The sequence below is a fragment of the Trachypithecus francoisi genome, unplaced genomic scaffold (genome assembly GCF_009764315.1).
Source record: "Trachypithecus francoisi isolate TF-2019V2 unplaced genomic scaffold, Tfra_2.0 Lachesis_group16, whole genome shotgun sequence".
NCBI lineage: Eukaryota > Metazoa > Chordata > Mammalia > Primates > Cercopithecidae > Trachypithecus > Trachypithecus francoisi.
This window is the reverse complement of record NW_022681461.1, coordinates 13,998,608-14,023,199: the sequence shown is the minus strand read 5'-3', so window position 1 is coordinate 14,023,199 and position 24,592 is coordinate 13,998,608. Positions and strand designations below refer to the sequence as shown.

The following is a 24,592-nucleotide window of genomic DNA, read 5'->3' as shown; positions in this document are numbered from 1 at the left end:
CCAACACACATCTTACATATATTGATTGATGTCTCATGTCTTCCCTAAAATGTGTAAAACCAAGGTGTGCCCCAACCACCTTGGGCACATGTAGTCAGGACCTCCTGAAGCTGAGTCACGGGCACATCCTCAACCTTGGCAGAATAAACTTCCTAAATTAACTGAGATCTGTCTCAGATTTTTCAGGTTCCCAAACTGAAAACAGAAACTCAAACTTGTAGGCCAATATTCATTGCAACATTGTTCACAATAGGAAAATGGTGAATAGGGTCTATCAACAGATGAATAAAATGTGGCATAAACATACAGTGGAATATTATTCAGCCATAAAAAGGAATGAGATTACACAGTACAAAATGGATGGACCTTGAAAACATAAGTCAAAGAAGCCAGACACAAAAGGCCACATATTAAATGATTCCGGTTATATAAAATGTCCAGAATAAGTAAATCCATAGAGAGGCAGAAAACAGATTTTGCAATTGCCAGGGGCTTGGGTGAGGAGGGAATAGGGATTGAATGCTTAATGGCTACAAGGTTTCCTTTTGGGGTGATAAGGAAGTTCTGAAGGATGGTGATGGTTATACAACATTATGAATATACTTAATGACACTGAATTGTACCCTTTAAAATGGTTACAATGGTAAATTTTATGATATGTATACTTTACCAGTTTAAAAGAAAAAAAAAACCCCATAGCGGTCAAGCCTATCTCACTAACCTTGTGGCAGGAAGTAGACCAGCAGGGAATGTTTCCCTTTTTACAGTTTCCCAAAGGGGTTCATATTTATGCTTAGTTCCTCTTACACTCTTCAACGAGCAGTCATGTCACTAATTCCCTTAGAAAGGGATGAACAGTGGAGAAGAAATGTGTAACCTCCAACATTTTCCTCCTTCTGGGATTGTAGTGTGTGATAAGATTAAGATGGTCACAAATTATTTGACATTCTTCCCAACAAGCAGTGGGTCTTTGACCCCTCCTCTTATATTTGGGCGAGCTAAGACTGCCTGGCCAATAGAATACTGGAGATATGACACTGGGCCAGTTTGGGACCCAGAACTTAAAAAAAAACAGCACTTTTCATTTTTCTTAAAATACTTATTTTTGAAACCCACCGGCCATGTTGTAAGGAAGCACAGTAGCCCTATTGGGAAGTCCATGTGGAAAGGAACTGAGACCCTGAGTGCACTGCCAGATAAAAGCATGCACTAATTTAACACCCATGTGCATCATAAGCCCCCTCGAAAGTAAATTCTCCAGACTCAGTCAGGTTGGTCCAACTGTATTCACCAAGCCCTGCCAAAATTGCTCACTCATGAACAAAATGAATGATTCTGTTCTAAGCCACCAAGCTGTGGTGTAGTTTGTTATAAAGCATTACATAACCACAACACAGTGGAAATTCCCTCCCCTCTCTATAAAACATAAGGAATAGAAAATGTGTCTGAAACACCTTCGTAAAAAAATCTGGCTTGAATACCCCCAACTGTCTACTATATATTCCATTAAAGAATTAGGCTCCTACACTCAGCTTTGGTCTTTGAGGGAAACTACTGACAATTCCTATATGTGTCTAGCCTTGTCTAAGCACAAAGTGGCAAGCAAGACAGTCGACTGGAAGTCAGAAATACTCATGTTATCAGGCATAGGCTGGAATTACAAATTGAGGGTGAGCTTCACCACTGTCCGAGCTTAGAGGAAATCTCAGTTTTGTTCTATGAGATCTTACCCAAGCAAAAATGCTGGGAGGGGTGCTTTTCCTCTACTTCTGAAACGGCTGACCATGAAGTGTAGTTCAGATGGGCTGGCAGGTGCCACTTCTACTGGCAAGAAAAGGCAGACCCAGCTGAGGCAAACGATGGCTGGAAAGACAAACTCTCTCTCACAGCTCAGCCCATGTAACAAAGGTGCCGATTTTTTTTTTTTTAAACCTCTTCTGGGAATCAAAGGCTAGCAGTAACTCGTTTCTCTCTTTACATTTCTCTCTTTTGGTAGAAAACAATTACCTGGGCAAGTCCCCTCCCCCATGCCCCACACACTGGTCATTATAATTAAAATAAAAACATGTAGTATTTGCCATCTTAAAAAAAAAAAAAGCCGGGCGCGGTGGCTCACGCCTGTAATCCCAGCACTTTGGGAGGCCGAGACGGGCGGATCACAAGGTCAGGAGATCGAGACCATGGTGAAACCCCGTCTCTACTAAAAATACAAAAAAATTAGCCGGGCGTGGTGGCGGGCGCCTGTAGTCCCAGCTACTCAGGAGGCTGAGGCAGGAGGATGGCGTGAACCCGGGAGGCGGAGCTTGCAGTGAGTCGAGATCGCGCCACTGCACTCCAACCTGGGCGACAGAGCAAGACTCCGTCTCCAAAAAAAAAAAAAGGCAAATTTCTACACCACCACCACAGCACCCACCCCACCACTACTGCCCCATTTCTCTCTCTTCCAAACTGTGCCTCCTGCCAGTCCACTCTAACCACAGTTTTACCCACCACTCTAAACCGCTCTAGAGAGTCATAGTCACGAGGGTCCTTCCTTTACTAATGCGAAGGGTTAACACTCAATCCATGATGAGAACTTGAGGCAGCAGTGTATTGAACCGCTCTCCGTCTTAGTAAGTTTCATCACCCGCTTTCACGACCTCTCTTAGCTCTCACCTTATGACCTATCTGTTCCTCTCCTTTGCAGCTCTCCACTGGCCTCAACATCTTCACTTAAATGTTCCATCAAGTATATTCAACTTAACATGTCAACACCAAAATCCTGATTTCCACTCCTTTTCCTGTCTTTCTACCTTGTTTGCCTTGACTCCTCTCTTGCTCTAAACTTCACACCTCTATTATCAGTCCATCCTGTTGGCTCTACCTTCAAAACATACCCCAAATCCAACTTCTTACCACCTCCACTGCCACCAGCCCAGTCCAAGTCCTTGTGATCTCTCACTAGATTATAACCTCTGAAAAGCCTTCCTCCTTTCACCCTGGTTCCTGTAGTGCAGTGGTTTTCATTAGTTGTTTCATTAGTTGTCCAACCTAGGAACTTGTTAGACATACACATTTTTCCCCAACTCCCTATTAATCACAAACTCTGGGGGTGGGTCCTAAAGATTTGTGTATTACCAAGTCCTCCGTGTCAAACACCTGAACCACCCCCACCTCTCTCCTATTTCCTACCCTGCTTCCCCCCTCCCTTGTTCATCTTGCCCAGCCACACTGGATTCCTTGTGTTCTACAAACATACTGAGAAGGAAACAAAAGTTTTTATCTGAGGAATGCAAACCCCTTTAAATTAATCAGGCTCAGAGAGGTATTTAAAATGTGACATCAGTCACATCTCCTTCCCTCTTGAGCTAAATAATTACCTCTTGAAGCAACTTACTATGTGGGCTCTGGACTGACACCAAGTAGCCATTGAGCCGTACAGGAGACGCCATAACTTTTACCCTATGTTCAACAGTGTACACGCCTGGCTAATCAATGTTCTCTCTGGAAACCAATGAGAATATCTGTCAAAACTTTTATCAGCCCACTCCTTGTTCCCCTTTGCCTTTAAAAACCTGCTTGAACCGAACAGAGTACTCCCCAAGGCAACTTGAAATGGGTCCCTGGCAGTTGTTTTCACTTTGGCTCAAGTAAACTCTTTTGAAATTGTATTCTGTGCCTCAGCTTCTTCCCTTTAGGTTGACATACACTCAAGGACACTATTTCAGGACCTTTTCATTAGTTCTCCTTCTTCCTGGAAAAGTTGTTCACCCCTCCAGATACTGAAGTGTGTGTTCAAATGTCACCTCCTCAATGAGTTGAGGCTTTCTCTGACTACCTTACATAAAATAAGAACACCACCTTCCTGACCTAGTCTCCTTACTATGCAGAATTTTTCACCAAAGCACTGATTACCTGGCAAGCAATCTGTATGTTTTGCTATCTGCCTACATTCTACTATGTAAGCCCCATGTGGACAGAATCTTGTTTTATTTGCTGGTATACTCTGAGCAACTGGAAAAGAACCTGGCACTCAGTAGATGTTCAATAATTTGACTTTCTGACATAATAGTTGCCTATGAGAAAAGATACAGACAAGTTGAAGAGGAACAACTGGTGTTAACTTAGGTAACTGCCAAGACAATTTTAAAGCAGAAAAATGAAACAAAAACAAAACAAAACACTACAAGGTGAAGGGGAGGAGCAAAATGCAGCAATTGACAGTAAAGGCTACGTATGAACAGTTAAGAGTTAACCAAACACTGGATCAGCAAAGTTTAGGACGCCTTCAGAACCAAGCCCAGAAAGAATGGTAGGCTTTATAGGAGCCAAAGTAGATAAATACCATGTGCAACACCAGAGAGAAGGGTAGATACACGAGGTACAGAAGTGTGTTCATTGCATACGGCATCACCTTAAAGAATAGTTAAGAGATGGTCTAGTGAGACTGGAAAAAGCTGATAAAACTTTAAATAGACTTCTTTAATGTAAGACTTCCTGTTGACTGTAATATGTTTAATAGTAATCTCTAAGAGAAGAAGTACAATATGGAGTATTTCCCTGCATTAATCACATAGCCTTTTTTTGTTAATCATGTGGATGTCATTGTACACATGGCTTAGCTTCACTTTTGTCACTAGCATATTGTTATCCATGGTTATATTTTGTTGTGATATGCCTATTAAATTAACATAATAAGAATAAAAGACTCTTTTCATTATTATATTTAAACCAAGTCTGAAACTCAAGATTCTCACACACACAGAGGCCAGGTGTCATTCATCTGATTTTTCAGAATTTGCTACACTTTGTTTAGGATATCACAAATAGTATAATTAGGAAATAAAATCCTGAAATGACATCTTCACTACTCCATTCTTTATTCAATTTGTACTAAATATTATCACTCAATATGAGAACAATTTAAGCCTATAATATTTTAAACATCCTTTCAGTGCTGATAAGAATTTTAAGTATTTTGAACCCCTTAAGATGTCGATATTTATCTTTAGACTTAGACCTAAAGGTAAACATATTAAAAACAAAAACCATACCACTGCAGCAGCTTAAAGGTACTTTAGGGCTTCTCGCCCAGTCCAGTGCACCTATAAGCCTCACCACTACATATATAATAAAGAAATCATGACGCCTCAATGTCACATAACTAGTCAAGTACCAAGATCAAAAGTGGAGCTCAAGTCACCTACCTTCCCAGTGTGCTATCTTTTTATCACACCACAAAAGACCATGTGACATTTTAATTGGAAAACCTGAAAAATAAAGAATGTAAAATGTGACAAAATCTGGGGTAAATCAACTCCAATAGCCTTTAAAACACATGGTTAGCAAAAGTTAAAGACATTTTTTTTCTTTCTACAAAAGAGGCAAGACAAATCAAGTGTAAAAGCTAGAGATTTATTGTTATTTTGTGATTAATAAATTGTCAAATTAGTTATGACACTATCCCACACTGAATACCACATTCGCCAGTACAGAAGTTTTTAAACCAGACTGAGGCATAAAGCAGAAAGAGCAAAGACACATGAGTACCTTTCTCAACAATCTCTACTCATGCCTCCACCGTAACCTTTGTACTTGTTTTCCTCCTGGGGAAAGTGTCAGAACAGTGCATGGACTGGTGGGTAACCTGGCCTCTTAACCTTTTTTAATAGCAAGCAACGTACAGAAGTAATGGAATCAACTTGTATTTCCCTTGATTTTATTGGTCTGAATTCATTTTAGGTTACTTTAACATTTTAATTTCCTGTAACTGTACATGAGAGAATATAATCACCTAAGAGAATACTGAACCAGAGTCAGCCAAATGTATTACTGACCCTAAACTATGTTTTAATTGGTCCTCAAGGAATGTACCACCCCAACAGTTTGAGAGTTAGGCAAACAGAATTCTTTGGGGAGGGAAGAAAAAGGCTATAAAACAGCCAAATATACTCAACATCATTAAAACGGCTCTTTGTTTTTCACCCCTGAATGATACTTCTTTACTATACTATATGCACAGAAATCCTAACAGAATCTTGGTTGCCAGTATTATTTAAGCTGGCCCCATCCAGGATAGATTCCACTGCCCCACCCCCACCCCGTCCCCCTTTCTCTGAGGCTCTGAAAAGCACAATATTTAACTATTTCTTAACAGAACTACCAAAACACTCCAGAAACAATTGGCTCACAACTCATTTTAAATTCGTGTATTGCCTGTGCATGAGAAAACAGATAAACCCAAAAGAGAGTTCTATTTTTATATGGCGATTAAAAATAACTGAAACATCTAGACACTTTTTCAGTGAAAGCAACATTTCAATTACAAATTTTAATGCCTGTTAAACTACCTATGGGAGAAGCTGAAAAGTCCTAGGCAAATGCACTTTGGGGTATACTACAGTGTTCCTTCAGTCTGCACAAAGATTAAGGTAATTTACAGTCAATCTGTGAATGAATGTTGAGACAATGTTACATTATGTGTCTGTACAATTAATTGTCCTTAAAGAGATAACCAGAATCAGTTTTTCTACTATATTTTCAACAAACCTGACTAACCGGCACTTTTGCTGGGAGATGTTTGTCAAAGATGCTGTAAGATTCTGTACAATTAGGAAATACTCAGCTTTAAGAGTATTTTCTTATCTTCACTTTTTTGGTTACAGGTGTTTTGCTCAGCTAGCCTATTGCAGTATGTTTCTAGAAATGCAGTCCCAAATGTGCATACTCTATATGTATACAAATAAAGCAAAATTATCAGTAGTATAAATCTTACAGCATTTTGTTTGCAAAAATGCATGCCAAAGTCACAATAAGCAATATTGTACCACAAATTAGAGTGCAAATGATTTGCTTCTTTTTAATGCTTTTATTCTACATAAATTACTACCATAGGCTAATGTTTAAAAAGCAAATAAATTGGACAGATGCAGGACAAAATCTGGTCACCCAACTATAAAAGGTGATGTTTTTAAAAAATTACAATAAATGCAGAAGTGATGCATGCAGTAGCCTTAAATGAAAAGCACTGATTCCCACTGTTCCAGAAAAGAAAAATACAGAAAAACCCACACATCTTACTGTACTCCACCTTAAAATGCATCATATTGGGTTTGTTTATAACAGCACAGAATTCCAAGAGTCAAAATGAAATAAAGCGGGTATTTTAAAGTTTAAGAGCCGTTATCAAAAATAAATTACATTTTTTCAAGATACAGAAATGCTGCTATGATGGCTGGGAGCCCAGTAACCTTTCAATAGCTGCATTGATATCACCTCCTGTTGCTATTAGAGCTTGCAAGTTTGCTTCACGGTTCAAAAATCCCATTGCACTGAGTTGTTCCAGTTGTTGCTGAAATCTGACTTCTGGATTCTGTAGCTATTAAAGAAAAAAAAAATTAATCCAACTCTAAAGGAAGCCAGTCCATGCCATACCTGACTGACTTTTAAAATTTTTTAATTGCTTTTTTATAACATATGCTGATCTACTGAGCTTCAAAAACACTGCCCACCTCTTGAAACATATCCAACATATTTAAAAGTCCATTAGCACTTTATTTTAAATAGTCTAGTTTATACCTAAATAATCACGTCAAATAGATCACAACTCTACTTTGGTGGGGGAGGCGGGGAAGCTTAATAAACATCAACCATTATTTTAGAGGATCACGTACGTGCAGAAAAATTTGAACACATATATATACACAAATAGTTCAGAATTAGATGATTTGTGTAGCTACTGACCAATTGAGTAACTTATAAAAGCCGGTATCCTCATGTATGAAATTCTAAAGTTTCAATGATTCTTTGAATGAATGTGAGTTTAACTTGCACACTGGACAGTCAACTCTTAGAAAAGAGCTTCAGTTTCAGGCTCAAAATTATACTCTTAATTCTGACAATTCAGCAGCATCAAATCTTTTCTTCAGAAATGAAGTTAAAAAAATAAAAAAAAACCACATAAATCACATAAATGACCAATCAATCCTAGCCCTACTTGGTAATTCAGAGGTAAGTTAACTTATGTAACAATTAATTCTAATACTCCAAATCCTTCTTTCTTATTTATTCCATGAATACTTACTGAGTATCTACCATGAGCCAGAAACTATACTACGCTAGCTTATCGGGAATACAGATATGTATAAGACAGAACACTACTCTGTTTATTGTATTTAGTAAGGCTTGAAAACAGCAGGCCGGGCACAGTGGCTCACGCCTGTAATCCCAGCACTCTGGGAGGCGGCTAAGGCGGGTGGGATAGCTTGAGCTCAGGAGTTTGAGACCAACCTGGGCAACATGGCGAAACCCCATCTCTACAAAAAATACAAAAATTAGCCAGGTGTGGTGGTCTGCGCCTGTAGTCCCAGCTACTCCGGAGGCTACGGTGCGAGGATTGCTGGAGGCCAGGAGGTGCAAGATGCAGTGAGCCGTGATGGCACCCAGCCAGGGCAGTCTGTCACAAGGGAAAGGGAAAGGGAAAGAAAAAAGGAAAAACGAAAGGCAAAGAGGGGAAAGGGGAGAAAGGGGAAAGGGGAAGAGGAAAGAGAAAAGGGAAAGGGGAAGAGGAAAGAGAAAAGGGAAAGGAGAAGAGGAAAGAAGAAAGGTAAAGGCGAAAGTGGAAAGGGAAAGAAAAGAAAAAGGAAAAGAAACCCAGAAAAGAAAACAGAAAGCACCTAACAGACCTTGAGACATTAAGAAGTTTGCGGACAACCTAATAAAATAGGCTTGAACTGGCGATCATCTTTATATAATGGCACATTATTAGTAAAGCCAATGTATGTTTGTAGATGCAAGCACATTATTGGGGGTCCATATTCTTTAGCCATATTTACGACATATATATATATATATGTAACAAGCTACCGCAGGAGATGATGTAATGGGTAGAGTAAGGTAGTTAGGACTTTTTTCCAGTCAAAAGACAGACTAGAATACAGTTGTCCTGGAAGTACTTGAGATAATCAAGTTTCCATTCCTCCCTAAGAACTTTTTTAAAGCAAAACCTATTTCAAATTATTTTCAAATAGGAAAAAAAAAAAAAAAATGCATTTTAAAAGGCAATTTCTAAAAAGTAAGACTTTAGGTTATAGCACATCTTCTCTACAACCATTAACAATGTTTCCTTTAGTGTCTCAGATAGCACCAAAGTCAACAACTTTTGTAATGCCTGTTTTCTTATTCAATATCCTTAAGACTGCATTTTTCATTAACCTAAACACCTAAGAACTACTGCTTTCCTTTTTCCTTCTTTTTGGAAATTTCTAAATTTCCAACATTAAGGAATACAAAACTTGAATGGAAAAGAACTGATACCTGAGGATTTACTCCAGCAAGAGCCTGTAGCATCTGTTGAATAAACTGCTGATGCCCAGGTTCAGTGGTTCCTGCTGTGGGGCTTGTGTTTTCACTAGGTGTGGCGTTAGATCCATTGGTTCCTGAAGAGCCTCCAGTGCTTCCTAATGCCCCCAAGCCAGGAGTAAACCTAGAGAAAGCACAAATAGGAAATATCCTAAGGTCCTGCAAAACCAGAGGCCAGTCCGTAAATCGGTTACATTTTAATATAATTAAGCTAAGCTATTTTCTTAAAATAAGCCCTTTTGGCCTGGTGCAGTGGCTCATTTTGGGAGACTGATGATCCCAGCAGCCCAGGAATTTGACATCAGCCTAGGCAACATTTTGTGAGACTTCATCTCTACAAAAAATAAAAACAAAATTAGCTGGGTGTGGTGGTGCACACCTGTAGTATCAGTTACTTGGCAGGCTGAGGTAGGAGGATTGCTTGAGCCCAGGAGGTAGAGACTGAAGTAAGCCGAAATTGCACCACTGCACTCCAATTTGGTCGACAGAGTGAGACTCTATCTCTAAAAAGAATTTAAAAACTAATAATAATTTTTACCTTTGAAAACCCTGACTTAAAAACAATCATGGCCAGGCACTGTGTCCCAGCTACTGGGGAGAATGAGGTGGGAGGATCACCTGAGCCTAGAAGTTCAAGTTCAGCCAGGGTAAAACAGCAAAAATCCATCTCCTAAATATAAAAAAAAAAAAGCGGGGGGAGGAGATGGGGACCAGGTGCCGTGGCTCATGCCTCTGATCCCACTTTGGCAGGCCGAATCGCTTAAGCCCAGAAGTTTGAGACCAGCCTGGGCAACATGACAAAATCCCATCTCTAAAAACAACAAAAATGCATACATACAGACAGACATATATAAATAAATTAGCTGGGTGTGGTGGTGCACACCTGTAGTCCCAGCTACTCGGGAGGCTGAGGTGAGAGGATCCCTTGAGCCTGAGAGGTAGAGGCTGTAGTGAGCCATGATTGCACCACCACACTCACAGCCTAGGCGACAGGGCAAGACCCTGTCTCCCCACAACCAAAAAAAAAAAAAAGGCAGAACATTACTAAATCTGAAATTCTCAGAGAAAGTAACCATTATGCACTTTCATCATCTTCCCCAAATAAACCTACCCTGGGATGAGGCCCGGGGCTTCCGTTGCTAATGTCTGTAAACCCTGTTGAATCTGTAACAAGGCCTGCATTGCTCTAGGGTTTGACATTGCTGATAGGGTATCAGGATTCTGCATCTAAGGAAGAAAGAAACTAGTGGTTACAAAAGAATTAAAATCAGTGAAGGTAAATTTTTAAATCTTTGTTATGCTTCTGGAGAAAATCTAAGACCTTACTCCTGGACACTGGTAATCCATAATTTCTTTCCCAAAATAAACACAAGTGTCTCCTCTTTGACAGCAAACCTAGTGTGCAAATCATTACTTGACCTCCTCCTAAGTCCATCATGAAAGCCATTTTCATAATGGAAGAAAATCAGGAGCTACTTTGGAAGCCACAACTATTCCCCTTCTCCAACAGAAGGTAAAGTATTATTTCTAAGAGACAACCTCCAAATGCACAATTCTTACGACATGGTAATATGGTAAAAGCCACATATTCCACCTAACCAAGTGTTACCTGTTACTGATACAACAATTTTTACCAGTAAGGTACACTCTAAAACAATAGTTGCAAATTTGACGTTAATACATGTATGCTGAGTTTAGCTTTACTACTTCCAAATATACACCACGTGACTACCCAAAGATAGGCTTACATCATTACAATAGATCAAGGACACCAACCTTGGAAAATGGTTTACAGGCCTGAGAGTCATCTGCATAATATATGAAGCCCTAGAACTACCAGTTTCAAAACACCAAGACTAACTTCTCTTTTGTCGTTTTAAATAATAAAATACCATGGCAATCTCAAGTACTTGTTTATAATATAACCTTCCTTATATGACAACACTGACCATTTAAATCTTACTAATCCCGAGTTTGAGGAAATGAGATCTACCCGTTGAAAAAAAAAAAAAAATTCGATTAATTTGGAAGAAAAAATCCTGTAAAACAGAACAGGGTAGCTCTTTCCTGTTACTCAAAATTAGTTAAACCATAAAGCGTAACATGACACAAGGAAGCACTTCAAAGTTAGTACAGTGAAAGGAAATGGTTTATGGTATTAACAAAGCATTCCAAATCGTAGGTCCTAAAAAGCAAAAACAAAATGGTTCTTTCCTCAGAATTTATGTTTAAGAAACATAAGCAAAAGGTCAGCAATGAAATGGGACTCAGTTAAGATCAAGCTGAATTCTCTACGAATTGACAGCATTATTGGTCTCTATTCTATGTTTTGCTATCAGCCAGAGAAGAGCAAGGAAAATGTTTATCATCAAATTTTTTCAAGCAAATCATTACCCAAGACAGCTAACATCTTGTCTTACTCACTTGTTGGAGGAAAGTTGGGAGCTGTTGTCTCATTTGTTCTTGAAGCTGAGGATTTCCAGCAAATAGGGGATTATTCAGCATCATCTATGGGGCAAGTGTTCAAACAATTTTAACTGGAAATATCTGAAACAAGTAATGTACCTTGTTTTATTCTATCTTCCCCCAAGTGCCTAAACTGGCACTTAAAAGAGAGGAAGGCAGAACATAAATAAAAAAGGAAAAGGGAAGATACTGTCCACAAGAGGGATCTCCAGAAGAACAAAAACAAAAACAAGGCATCTTCTCTCTCAATGAGAATGGTGGTTATGATAATGACATGCAATATCCTAAAAAATAAAAGGAATCATTTTCTTAAGCTTTTCCTTGAACAAAGGTGAACATTTGCCATTGAAAGAAAAATGGGAGTAACTGGCATTCATGAAGATGTATTTTCTACTACACTGACAGAATAAACATAAACATCAATACATGAAACTATGTAACATGGATTGCTTAGAAACCTCGACACACAAGTGGCAGGCACAGAGAAAATCCAGATCTGAAAAGGACCACTACATCTACCTGCCTACTACAAAACAGCTAATATTAGGTCCAAAAAAATAACACCGCAAAACAGCAACCAACTTGCCAGAGAAATGGAGCTGCTAGGTGAAAATCAGCCAGGCCTAGCACCAACAGTCCTCTGAAGAAAGTATTTAAATGATTTAAGACCTAAAAGATGTAAATCCATTTGAGAACACCAAGATTAGCATCTGGATTTCACCTCACTACCACCAGAGATGAGAAAAGTGGCATCTCCCAACCTTCAAATAAACGTTAAGAATTTAAAAATCAGGATCAATATTAGTATGATGTCACATACTTGAAAATAAGATTAAAATACACAATCAGCATAACCAGAAACTAATAAATTCTTGTAGCTTCAAAAGACACATTTTATATCATTTTCTCCAGATGGAGTAAAAAAGTCAACTAACAAGGATTTACTGACAGCCTATTTACCTACCCAAAGTCTGGGGAGGAAATGATCCTCGCCCTCAAGTAGTTAACCGTATTTAAGAGCAATGTAAATGCTGGTAGAGTAAATTCACCCCAATTGTTGCAAAGTGATCTTTTGGTTAATTTCAATACCATAACCAAAGCAGATGTCAGACAACCTTTCAGGAATATACAGTATTTATTTCAAAGTGACCAATAAGTTCACAGTAAGTAAACTAATACCGGCTTAAGGCGAACAAACCTGCTTTTTTACTGGTTCCAGTCAAATACTTCTTTATTATGAACATATTAACGAGGTTACCACACATATCTTTTGGAATTTACTTCATTTAATATTAAAAAAGCACGTCATCTTAAATGTATTTATTCGCAGATAATCATCTCATTTGATTAGGATATTTCTTGTAACTTACCTGAGTGCTTATACTATAAGATTTTACACTCAAGACTCTTTTTAAATATTTAAAAATCAAAAGAATAGAAAAAAACACAGATTTTAATCTGCTGATAACAAGCACTGTAATGGTTTCTAAATTATCTGTAATAAAAGACCTGCCAATCTAGTATTAGCAACATTGTGCTTTAGAGTAAAAAACTAGTATGTGAGTGCTCAAGTCACTTTACTAATGTAAGATTACTACAAATTGCTAGGCATGTGCTTGTTAAAGTCAAATTTTGAAAGCAAGATGCACATTCAGTATGAGCCATATACACACTTAAAATGGCTTACTATGGTAAATTGAGGCATTTAATACTAACAACTCAGTCTGATAAGTTTCATATGAATAAATCAATCTTCCATAAAATGTACCTCCAATATACAGAATCACAGACACAAAAATTCTTCTTAAAATTCGTTATTTCCAATTTCACAAATTTGGTGAGGGCATAAGTTATTACTGAGAATTATATGTCAAAGATACTTGAATCAATATAGTTCTAGAATTTAGAAAATAAAAACCATTCATTTGACTTAAAGCTTTTAAAATTTAAGGGATGGGATTAACTATAAAGTCTTCCAAATTCCTGACACACTACAGAAGCCATTTTTAACAAACAGCAAACATAAACTACAGATGATCAAGGTTTATTTCACATTCTCCGTGGTTTTTCAAGCCCTATGGTAAGGAACCTAGACAGTACCTAGAGAACCTGAGGGGGAAGGAGTTATCAGATGCGATTATCTCAAAATCTCTAAGGATGGGGCCCAAGCGTCAGTACTGTCTATAAAGCTTCCCAAGTGATCTTGAATGTTCAGCCAGCATTGAGATCCCCTAATTTTCTTAGCTGTGGTCTCTTTAGAAACAAATTAGAAAAAGGAATACATTAATAAGGGACCAGTATACGATCTTCAGCAGGGAAATCAATAGTTGAAAGAATGAGAACATTGTTCTGACAAATCCCCGTCTTTAATAAATGACTTCATGCTATTTTACAACTGCCATTTTGAGTGTGACTATTATAATCTGAGTGAGCTACTAAATAAAAGTATTTCGAACGTATTAACATTGCTCTTAATTGCTTTCAAGATTTACAATTCATTAAGTAGTTTATCTTCAAAAGAGTGGGCATTCCAGAACTTTGTACTTGTCTCCTAACTCAGCATATGTAGAAACAAAGGAAACCTGCACTTCTTTCTAGTCAATGAATGGCAGAGATAAAGATGTTTTGTATTAATTTACAACAAAGAAATACATGGTCTAAAAAACTGGAGACACAGTTTACTTTTCTAGTGTGTTAAGATATCATACACAACACAAATGTGCCAAAATCACAATTACTAGATTAGGTTATTTTAATTCACACTGCACAGTCCTTTTCAATACAATTACAAACTCACCTGTGCAGCAAGGTCAGGATTCTGGCTTAGTGACTGCATCATGCTTCTCATGTAGGGGGCAGACAACATGTTTTGCATAAGTTGTGGGTTTTCTGTTATTTGTTGCAACAAGCTCTGCATTCCTGGTGTGTTGAACATACTAGCTGAAAGTTTGTTTTAAAAAAAGACATATTAAGGAAAAATACAGGAAAGTTAAAGCTTGAATTTTACCAGGTACACATGATTATACATATTATGTATCAATTGAACTATGAAAGAACTTTAAAACTAAAAGATCTCTAAAAGTACATGCCCAACATATACCAGGAAAAGAAGACTTACGAGTTTAAACATTCTGGTTGTATTTACAGTAAAATCTTGTCTAATGGAGGGCTTCTGAAGTCAACTTAAGGCAAAAATTAGATTTGGTCAAAATTACTGCTGAAAAATTCCATAAAGTGAAAAAGACTGAGCCAACTTTTCCTCCAGGACTGCAAAGGATTAATTAGAATCTTATTTGGCACTCAATATCGCTCACCCTTATGAAAGAAGGAAGCCTTCATGTCCAAAGGAACAAAAGATTTATGCCTCCACCCACTTTCACTGTGTACTGCCACTCACTAAGTAAAACAGTAGGCACATTTAACATTTGAAACCAGAGGTAACAGTGACTCCCAGCAGTATCTGGAGCCTGATTACCTGGGTTCAAATCTAACCTAACCCATGTGATCTTGGGCAAGTTATTTAGTGTCCTCATGTTTAGCGTTTCCCATGTGTAAAATGGAGAAAGCGGTATCTACTTCATAGGGTGGTTGTTAAGAAATTAATGTATAAAGCACTTGTTACGATTATTGTTTTTCCTTTAATTGCCAAGGGCTACAGCTGAATTTATGTGATACATTCCGTATCTGATGACAACTGTATATTCAGGCAAATTTTCTTTGAGAACTAAGTTAATTTGCTTGACTTACACCTAGATTTTCAACTGCCAACTATATACACTCAAACTCAAATATATTCTCAAACTTACTATGCCAAGTCAACTCATCAGGTTTTTCATCTCTCTTCTGCTATTCCATCCAGTGTAGTTATATCAGGCTTAAGACATCTAACTCCTCTTGCGTATCTTTCTAGTTTATTATAATTCTACTGTTTTTCATAGTTCTTGTTTTTCCTATTTTCTCATGTTGTAAATTTTAACTTAGGTTTTTTCACATCCTAGAGTCCAACCTTGGAGATACTGTGGGTTTGGTTCCAGACTGCTGTGCAATAAAGCAAGTCACACACATTTTTTGGTTTCCCAGCCCAAACACAAGTTGTTTGCATGACACTGTAGTCTATTAAGTATGCCACAGCCTTCAGTCTAAAAAACACTCTGCACATAAATTTAAAAATATTTTATTGCCAAAAGTTGCTAACAATGAGTCAGCTGGTGGCCGTTAAAGGTTGAGGTGGCTGTGGTAACTTCTTAAAATAAGACAACAATGAAGTCTGCCACATCAGGAAAACTTTGTTGCACTCTATGCTGTTTGATAGCATTTACCACAGAACTTTCAAAATTGGAGCCAATCCTCTCAAACCCTGTCACTGCTTTATCAACTAAGTTTATAAAACATTCTGAATTTTTTGTTGTCATTTCAACAATGTTCACAGCATCTTCACTTAAGAGTAGACTCTATCTCAAGAAACCGCTCTTTGCTCATCTACAAAAAGCAACTCATCTGTTCAAGTTTTTTCATGACATTGTAGCAACGCAGTCAGTGTTCAGGCTCCACCTCTTTTCTTCATTTTGAACTGAGATGGAGTCTCGCTTTTGTCACCCAGGCTGGAGTGAGGGGAGTGGCACGAACTCAGCTCACTGCTGCCTCCAATTCCTAGGTTCAAGGGATCCTCCTGCCCAAACCTTCCAAAGTGCCGGGATTACAGGTATAAACCAACACACCTGGCAGGCTCCACTTTACATTCTAGTTCTCTTGCTATTTCCACTACTTCTACAGTCCCCTCCTCCACTGAAGTCTTGAACTCCTCAAAGGCATCCATGAGGGATAAACTTCTTCCAAACTCCTATTCATGTTGATATTTTGACATCCTCTCCATGAATCAGGAATGTTCTTAATGACACTGAGAATGGTGAATCCTTTCTAGAAGGTTTTCAATTTACTTTGCCCAAATCCATTAAAGGACTCATTTTAAGGCAGCTATAGTCTTATGAAATGTATTTCTTAAATAGGACTTGAAATTGCTCCTTGATCCATGAGTTGTATGCAGAATGAATGCTGTGTTAATTAGCAGGCATAAAAACAACATTAATCTCCTTGTACATCTCCATCAAAGCTCTTAAGTGACTACATGCACTGTCAATGAGCAGTAATATTTTGAAAGGAATCTTTTCCTTAGCAATGTCTCACCAGTAGACTTAAAATATTAAGTAAACCATGCTGTAAACAGATGTGCTGTCATCCAGGCTTTTTTTTTTTCCCCCTATTTATAGAGCACAGGTGGAATAGATCCAGCATAATTTTCAAGGCCCTAGGATTATTGGAATAATAAATGAGCACTGGCTTCAACTTAGTCACCAGACACATTAGCCCCTAACAGAGTCAGCCTTTCCTTTGAAGCACTGAAGCTAAGAATTGACTTCTCTCTAGAAATGAAAATTCTAGATGATATCTTCTTCCAATAGAAGGCTGATTTTCACCTACATTAAAAACTGGTTGTTTCATGTAGCCACATTCCTCAATGATCTTAGCGAGATCTTCTGGATAACTTGCGGCAGCTTCTACAACAGCACCCGCTGCCTCACCTTGTACTTATATGTTATGGAGATGGCTTCTTTCCTTAAACCTAAGCTAGTCAACTTCAGCTAGTTTCCAACTTTTCTTCTGCAGATTCCTTACCTCTCAGCCTTCACAGAATTAAAGAGAGTTAAGGCCTTGCTCTGGATTAGACTTTGGCTTAAGGGAATGGTGTGGCTGGTTTGATCATCTATCCAGATCACTACAATTTTCTCCACATCAGCAATAAAGTTGTTTCACTTTTTTGTCATTGATGTCTTCACTGGAGTAGCACTTATAATTTTCTTCAAGAACTTTTCCTTCGCATTCACAACTTGGCGGTTTGGTGCAAGAGGCCTAGCTTTTGGCCTATCTTAGCTTCTGATATGCCTCCCTCATTAAACTTAAGATTATTTCTAGCTTTTGATTTAAAGTAAGAGATGCAGGACTCTTTTTTTCTACTTGAATACTTAGAGGCCACTGCAGAGTTATTAACTGACCCAATTTCAATGTTGTGTCTCAGAGAATAGGGAGACCCAAGTTGAGAAAGAGAGAAGTGGAACAGCCAGTCAGCTCAACAGTCAGAACACACACATTCACTGATTAAGTTCGCCAGGTACAAGGTGGTGCCTGGTACCCCAAAACAATTACTAAAGTAACATCAAAGATCACTGATTACAGAATCACCGTAACAGAATAATAATGAAAAAGCCTGAAATATTGTGAGAATTATCAAAATGTGACACAGAGACATGAAGTGGGCACATGCTCTTGGAAAAATGGTACCAACAGACTTGCTCAATGCAGGCTCACTGCAAACCTTCAAACTGTGAAAATCACACTATCTGTGAAGCACAACAAAATGAGGTGTGTCTGTATTCTAAGACAGGCTGGCAAACTACAGCCTGCAGGACAAATCTGGCCTACAACATGTTTCTGCTCAGCCAATGAGTTAAAAATTGCTTTTACGTTTCAAGGCCAGGCGTGGTGGTTCATACCTGTAATTCCAGCACTTTGGGAGGCTAAGGCTGGTGGATCATTTGAGGTCAGGAGTTCAAGACCAGCCTGGCCAACATGGCGAAACCCCGTCTCTACTAAAGATACAAAAATTAGCTAGGTGGGGTGGTGCACACCTGTAATTCCAGCTACTGGGGAGGCTGAGAAGGGAGAATCGTTTGAACTCAACAGAAGAAGGTTGCAGTGAGTCAAGATCATACCAACGCACTCCAGCCTAGGCGATAGACTCTGTCTCAAACAAAACAAACCAAAACAATTTTTGGCTGAGCACAACGGCTCACACCTGTAATCCCAGCACTTTGGGAGGCCGAGGCAGACAGATCACCCAAGGACGGGTGTTTGAGAACAGCCTGGCCAACATGGTGAAACACTGTCTCTACTAAGAAAAAAATACAAAAAAAATTAGCCAGGTGTGGTGGTGCCTGTAATCCCAGCTACTCTGGAGGCTGAGGCATTAGTATCGCTGGAACTTGGGAGGTGGAAGTTGCAGTGAGCCGAGACCATGCTACTGCACTCCAGCCTGGGTGACAGGTCGAGACTCGGTCTTTTAAAAAAAATTGCTTTATGTTTTTATTTTTAAATGGTTAAGGGAAAAACAAATCCAAGATAAACATTTTGTGAAATGTGAAAACTATCTGAAATTCAAATTTCAGTGTCCATGAATACCCTTTTACTGGAACAGTCATTCTCACTTATTGTCTATGGGTGTTTTGCACTTTTACAAAAGCAGTGAGGACTTAGAACAGAAACTGTCTATGGTACTGTGTCACTCCTTCACACTGTTATTTGTTTTGTTTTGAGACAGGGTCTCACTTCATCTCCCAGGCTGGAGTGCAGTGACGCCATCACAGTTCACTGCAGCCTCAACCTCCCTAAGTGCAGGTAATCCTCCCACCTCAGCCTCCCAAGTAGCCATACTACAGCTGCACAACATGCCTGGCTACTTTTTGTCTTCTTTGTACAGATGAAGTTTCACCATGTTGGCTAGGGTGGTCTCAAACTTCTGGGTTCAAGCAATCTACCCACCTTAGGCTCCCAAAGTGCTGGGATAACAAGTGTGAGCCACCATGCCATACCTGGCCTCCTTCATACTGTTGTTCAGTATACTACTATAAAACACAGTGAATCAATTATACTCACACAGCACAAAATCACTGCAGCATTAAAAAAAATAATAACCAGTATATACCAATCATGCCAGAACAAGAAAAAAGGAAGAAGGGGAGTTACCAGTGTCAGGTTTCTAAGGCACAGTGGAATATATTTTATTTTATTTATTTATTTATTTATTTTTTTTTTTGAGGCGGAGTCTCGCTCTGTCGCCCGGACTGGAGTGCAGTGGCCAGATCTCAGCTCACTGCAAGCTCCACCTCCCGGGTTTACGCCATTCTCCTGCCTCAGCCTCCCGAGTAGCTGGGACTACAGGCGCCCGCCACCTCGCCCGGCTACTTTTTGTATTTTTAGTAGAGACGGGGTTTCACCGTGTTAGCCAGGATGGTCTCGATCTCCTGACCTCGTGATCCGCCTGTCTCGGCCTCCCAAAGTGCTGGGATTACAGGCTTGAGCCACCGCGCCCGGCCGGAATATATTTTATTAAATGAGATGGCAAAACTTGTGTTTCTTATGCAATGACACTGAAAGAATACAACATATATAAACACTTTCGGCACAACCACTCATCACAATACTCCCCACTCACAGAAAAGCGATGGTCAGAAAAAATATAAACTTTAAAACGAAATACCTCATCATAGCCACTTTTTCACAAAAAAGAAAAATGAAAATAAGACTGCAACCAAACTTAAGTTTCCAAGTGATTTGTTAGCCAAAGAAAGTCAAGTACTAGTGATGACTAACAGTTAATTAAATCTTGATTGCAGTAACCAAATGTGTCCAGAGAAAATAAACTCACTGAAGTCTACTCGGCTCCCAGGAAGAACAGTTTTTCTCAGAGTTAAGGATATCAATATTCAATTTAAAAACAACGCAAATGATTCTGAGTGCTATTTCTAAGTTCCTGATGAGCTGACAGATGTTACTGATATTACTCAATTGTATGAGGAGTCAATGGCAAGTTTGAAGTGACCAAAAAAATTATCCTCTATAAATAATCTGAATGGAACAACCAGGGTAAGACTATTTTTTAAAAAGTTGAGAAACACGAATTTTATACAACTTGAAGTAGAATCTGCTACGTGCGGAATTAAAAGGACTTAGTTGGACATATTTTCAAAGCATATAAAAATGTACGGTATTTAACCTTCAAGACTATAGTTATTCACTGTCTTATTCATCAGGAGCTACTCTGGAAAATATTTTGATCTATCTTGAACCAGGAGATCACATACTACTGAACCAGGAGTATCAATGAGGAGCACTGTTCACTCCTTTGAACTTAACCATAGTCAACTTCATTACTTTTATTAACAATAGCTCAATATTCTGACATGCCTAACCACACAAAAGGTTGATGGTGACTTAGCAGAGGTAAAGTTTCATTGCATTATTCTATCAGCTCACGCCAAAGATTAAAATTTTGGTAAATGAGAACCACCACCCTGTCAACCTACCAACAACCAAACATTGAGTTACTATATGAATTCGTTTTTCTTAGACACTTCGTAATGCTTCTCCACGAATTCAACCTACAACTACAAAGCAAAACAGCATTCATGTGTGATCATACTAAAGTCATTTTGACAACTGAAATTGTTTGAATCACAACTAATGTCAAGGTGCTTTACAGACTTCCTATGTTGTCAAAAAAAAAAAAAAAAATCAAGAGAAACAAGATCTCCATTCTCACAAATGTGCATATTTACTTTTGAGCTCATACTACCAGCAACATTTTTCAGAACTCAATGCAAATGCAAAGGCAATTCACATTTCAAAATTCACTTAACTGTGCAATTGAGGAGCTACTATCTAACCTTCACTTTGAAGTGATTAATCTGAATGTAATGGCATGTTAAAAACAACATTATCTAATGGAATTCTATAAATGCCTTCCAAACTGATAAATATGCTATTAAAATCAAATGCTTTTGGAATGAGTATGTATTTTGAATAAAGTCAGTCAAGTCTCATTACATATCACTATTAACAGATGAACTTTGCAATTTTGGTAAACAGAACACTGAACCCCAATTAAGCAAAATGTTATTCCCCCAAAGAAGTCCCATTCTTCTTATCAGTAGATATAAGGAAAATATTGTAACTAAATATTACCAAATTTTTTATTTTGTCAATTAAAAAATTTGTAGAAATTTGTTTTTTCTCTTGATGTAATATTCTCCATTTTGCCTCTTGGCCAGCAATACCTAAAGTATTATCTGACCCTTCACATGAAAAATCTGTCAACTCCTGCTCTAACACTTCCTTACATTCTAGAGTAAGTGCTTACAGGACCAAAGAAGAGTCAAGAATGTCATCTTTACATGTATATGTGTGTATATATGTATGCATCAAATGTCACAGTTGAGTAAGAATCATAATACTGTACAAATATGATGACAATCTGATAGGCCACAGCACAGAAAGTTCATTCTTGCTATTTCTTGTTTTCCCTTGATGGAAGTATTAACATGAAATGTTAAAAGTATCAAACCATTAAATATCTGAGTAAAAGGTTGCAAAACTGATTTTTGGTTTTTGGTTTTTTAGACAAAAGTTATTACTGTAGACAATCATGGTAAAGGGAAAGAAAACAATAGCCTAACCAGTCAGGAAATATGATTCAATCTTTGCCTGCTCTATATCCTTTAAAGTAAGAACAATGCAACCCTCTCAAAAAATTGTTAGTAAGTATCAAGCAAGGATTAAGTAGAATATAGAACAGATTGTTTTTTATTGATTTTAAAATGGTATTCAGATTTTACAAAAACTATATTATATACATAAATCTCAAGATATCCACTGTATTCTATAAAAGAATATATATCAACTGTGATCATTAATTACTCTTCTCATTCTGATTCTTCTTTCAGGAATGAATTTTTAAAAATTCTTCATTCAGCACCTCATCTTCCCACTTTCTCTACCAAAGTACAGGCAACTTTTAAAACATACCCAGTCTGTCTCATCTTAGGGAAGTGTTCCCATGCCTCATTTCTTCCTACTTATATGCCAAGCATTAGGACCAAAACTGTCACTATGGCTAATGATCTTGGACCTAATTCACAGACAAAACATCAGCATGTAGTATCTGAACAGCTGAAAGGAAGACATCTATTACTGAGTCCAGTCTACAGAAAAGTGACCAAAAGTAAATTTCTAACCTGTTCACACATAAGAATCTGCTTTACACAAACACAGATCTTAACCCCACTATGAAAAATTCGGCTCCACAAAGTCTGAGGGTAAGATCTGGGAATCTGATTTTTAATAAATCTGGCAGGTGCTCTGATGCAGCCAGCATAGCCTTGACCTCAAGACGCGTGCTTGACAATCTACTGATCTAAAAATACAAAACCAGGCTAAAGACAGCAAACATGTGCTCTAGTAACAACCACACAGGTAACTAAGTGTTCTCTCTACATTTAAAGCTTCCTTTTAAAAAAAAAAAAAATGTGACCAGGCGCAGTGGCTCACGCCTATAATCCCACCAATTTGGGAGGCCGACGCAGGCGGATCACCTGAGGTCAGGAGTTCAAGACCAGTCTGACCAACATGGAGAAACTCTATCTCTACTAAAAATACAAAATTAGCCAGGCGTCGTGGTGGGCGCCTATAATCCCAGCTACTCAGGAGGCTGAGGCAGAAGAATCGCTTGAACCCAGGAGGTGGAGGCTGCAGTGAGCCAAGATCGTGCCACTGCACTCTAGCCTGGGCAATAAGAGTGAAGCTCTATCTCAAAAAAAAAAAAAAAAGCAACATGAAAAAGATTGTTTATAAAAGATACTCACCATACACACACACAAAAGCAGAAAGAATAAGACTATAAACAGTGTTTTAATTATGTAAGTGAGGACAACAAAGAAAAAACCCTGAGTTGTTACAAGCATACCTCCTACTCCAGGCACCAAATTTGGCGCAGTAGTACTCTGCCCAGCAGTGCCACTGGCAGCACTACCAGTAGTGCCACCCACAGTGCTGGCAGCGCCGCTGGAAGCTGATGAACTCTGGGAAGTCTGTGGAGCCCATGGATTGGGTAGTGGATCTCTATTTTCTGTACGGGAAGGTTGACTACCTTCACCAGAGGATGTATTGCTCACCAAGGAAGCAAATGGATTACCACCAAACTGTAATAAAGACACAAAAATCACAAATAATAAGCTTTTGTTTTAAATAAGACACGAAACTTTTTTTTTTTTGAGACAGGGTCTTGCTCTGTCACCCAGGCTGGAGTGCAGTGGTGCCATCTCGGCTCACTGCAAGCTCCGCCTCCCGGGTTCACGCCATTCTCCTGCCTCAGCCTCCCAAGTAGCTGGGACTACAGGTGCCCACCACCACACCCAGCTAATTTTTTGTATTTTTAGTAGAGACGGGGTTTCACCGTGTTAGCCAGGATGGTCTCGAGCTCCTGACCTCGGGATCCGCCCACCTCAGCCTCCCAAAGTGCTGGGATTACAGGCATGAGCCACCGTGCCCGGCCACTAAACTTTTTAAAAACTGAAAACCACATTCCTCATATAAAAGCTACCCTCAGTCATACACATATTTGTGTTAAAACAGAAGCTACTCCTTGGCCTGAACCTTGGAGCCAGTGGATCACCTGCTCTTGTGCAGCACTCAGCATTGGTTCCTGAATATCTGTGTACATGCGCCTTAAAGCATTATATCCCCCCGGGATGCTTTCTAGGTTGCTCAAGGCTCGGTCCTGGTTCCTCATCATTTCCTGCATCATTGCTGGATTCCTGGCAAGTTCCAACGTCTAAGAAAAAGATTTCCGAAAAAATTAAAAAAGAAAAAAAAGGCATTGAAATACACATGAATTACATGAATTACTTTATTAACTGCCATTAAACAAAGTTTATGGGAGGCCACTGTTTTGGACCAGCCTCCTGCACTATGCCCCAGCAGACCAGACCAAACCAAAATGGAGCCACTTGTGCCAAGTGCCATGTAATCAAGTCAACTATGAAAAGGGCCAGTTTCCCCCTCAAAACCACAGTAAGCTGCAGTCAACGTGAGTCACTGTAACAAGAAAGAGTTCCTTCCATTTTAATCCTATTAGGAAAGTAACTTTGAAATGACCCATCTGCTTTTTGTTCGTTTTTGC

At 38.7% G+C, this 24,592-nt stretch overlaps 1 protein-coding gene across 2 annotated transcripts in view; it reads right to left on the bottom strand.

The window, feature by feature from the left end:
* Positions 1-5,373: 5,373 nt before the first annotated feature.
* UBQLN1 (ubiquilin 1) overlaps positions 5,374-24,592 on the bottom strand; it is a 49,108-nt gene continuing 29,889 nt past the window's right edge. The window contains exons 5-11 of one of the 2 annotated variants that reach the window (XM_033236968.1): positions 24,086-24,244; positions 23,378-23,612; positions 14,603-14,745; positions 11,764-11,847; positions 10,451-10,566; positions 9,295-9,463; positions 5,374-7,357 (exon numbers count right to left, since the gene is read on the bottom strand). In XM_033236968.1, the coding sequence (XP_033092859.1) occupies positions 7,205-7,357; positions 9,295-9,463; positions 10,451-10,566; positions 11,764-11,847; positions 14,603-14,745; positions 23,378-23,612; positions 24,086-24,244 (1,059 nt within the window). In that variant the 3' untranslated portion in view covers positions 5,374-7,204. The remainder of the gene's footprint in view (positions 7,358-9,294; positions 9,464-10,450; positions 10,567-11,763; positions 11,848-14,602; positions 14,746-23,377; positions 23,613-24,085; positions 24,245-24,592) is intronic. The other variant, XM_033236969.1, reaches the window with a different exon arrangement.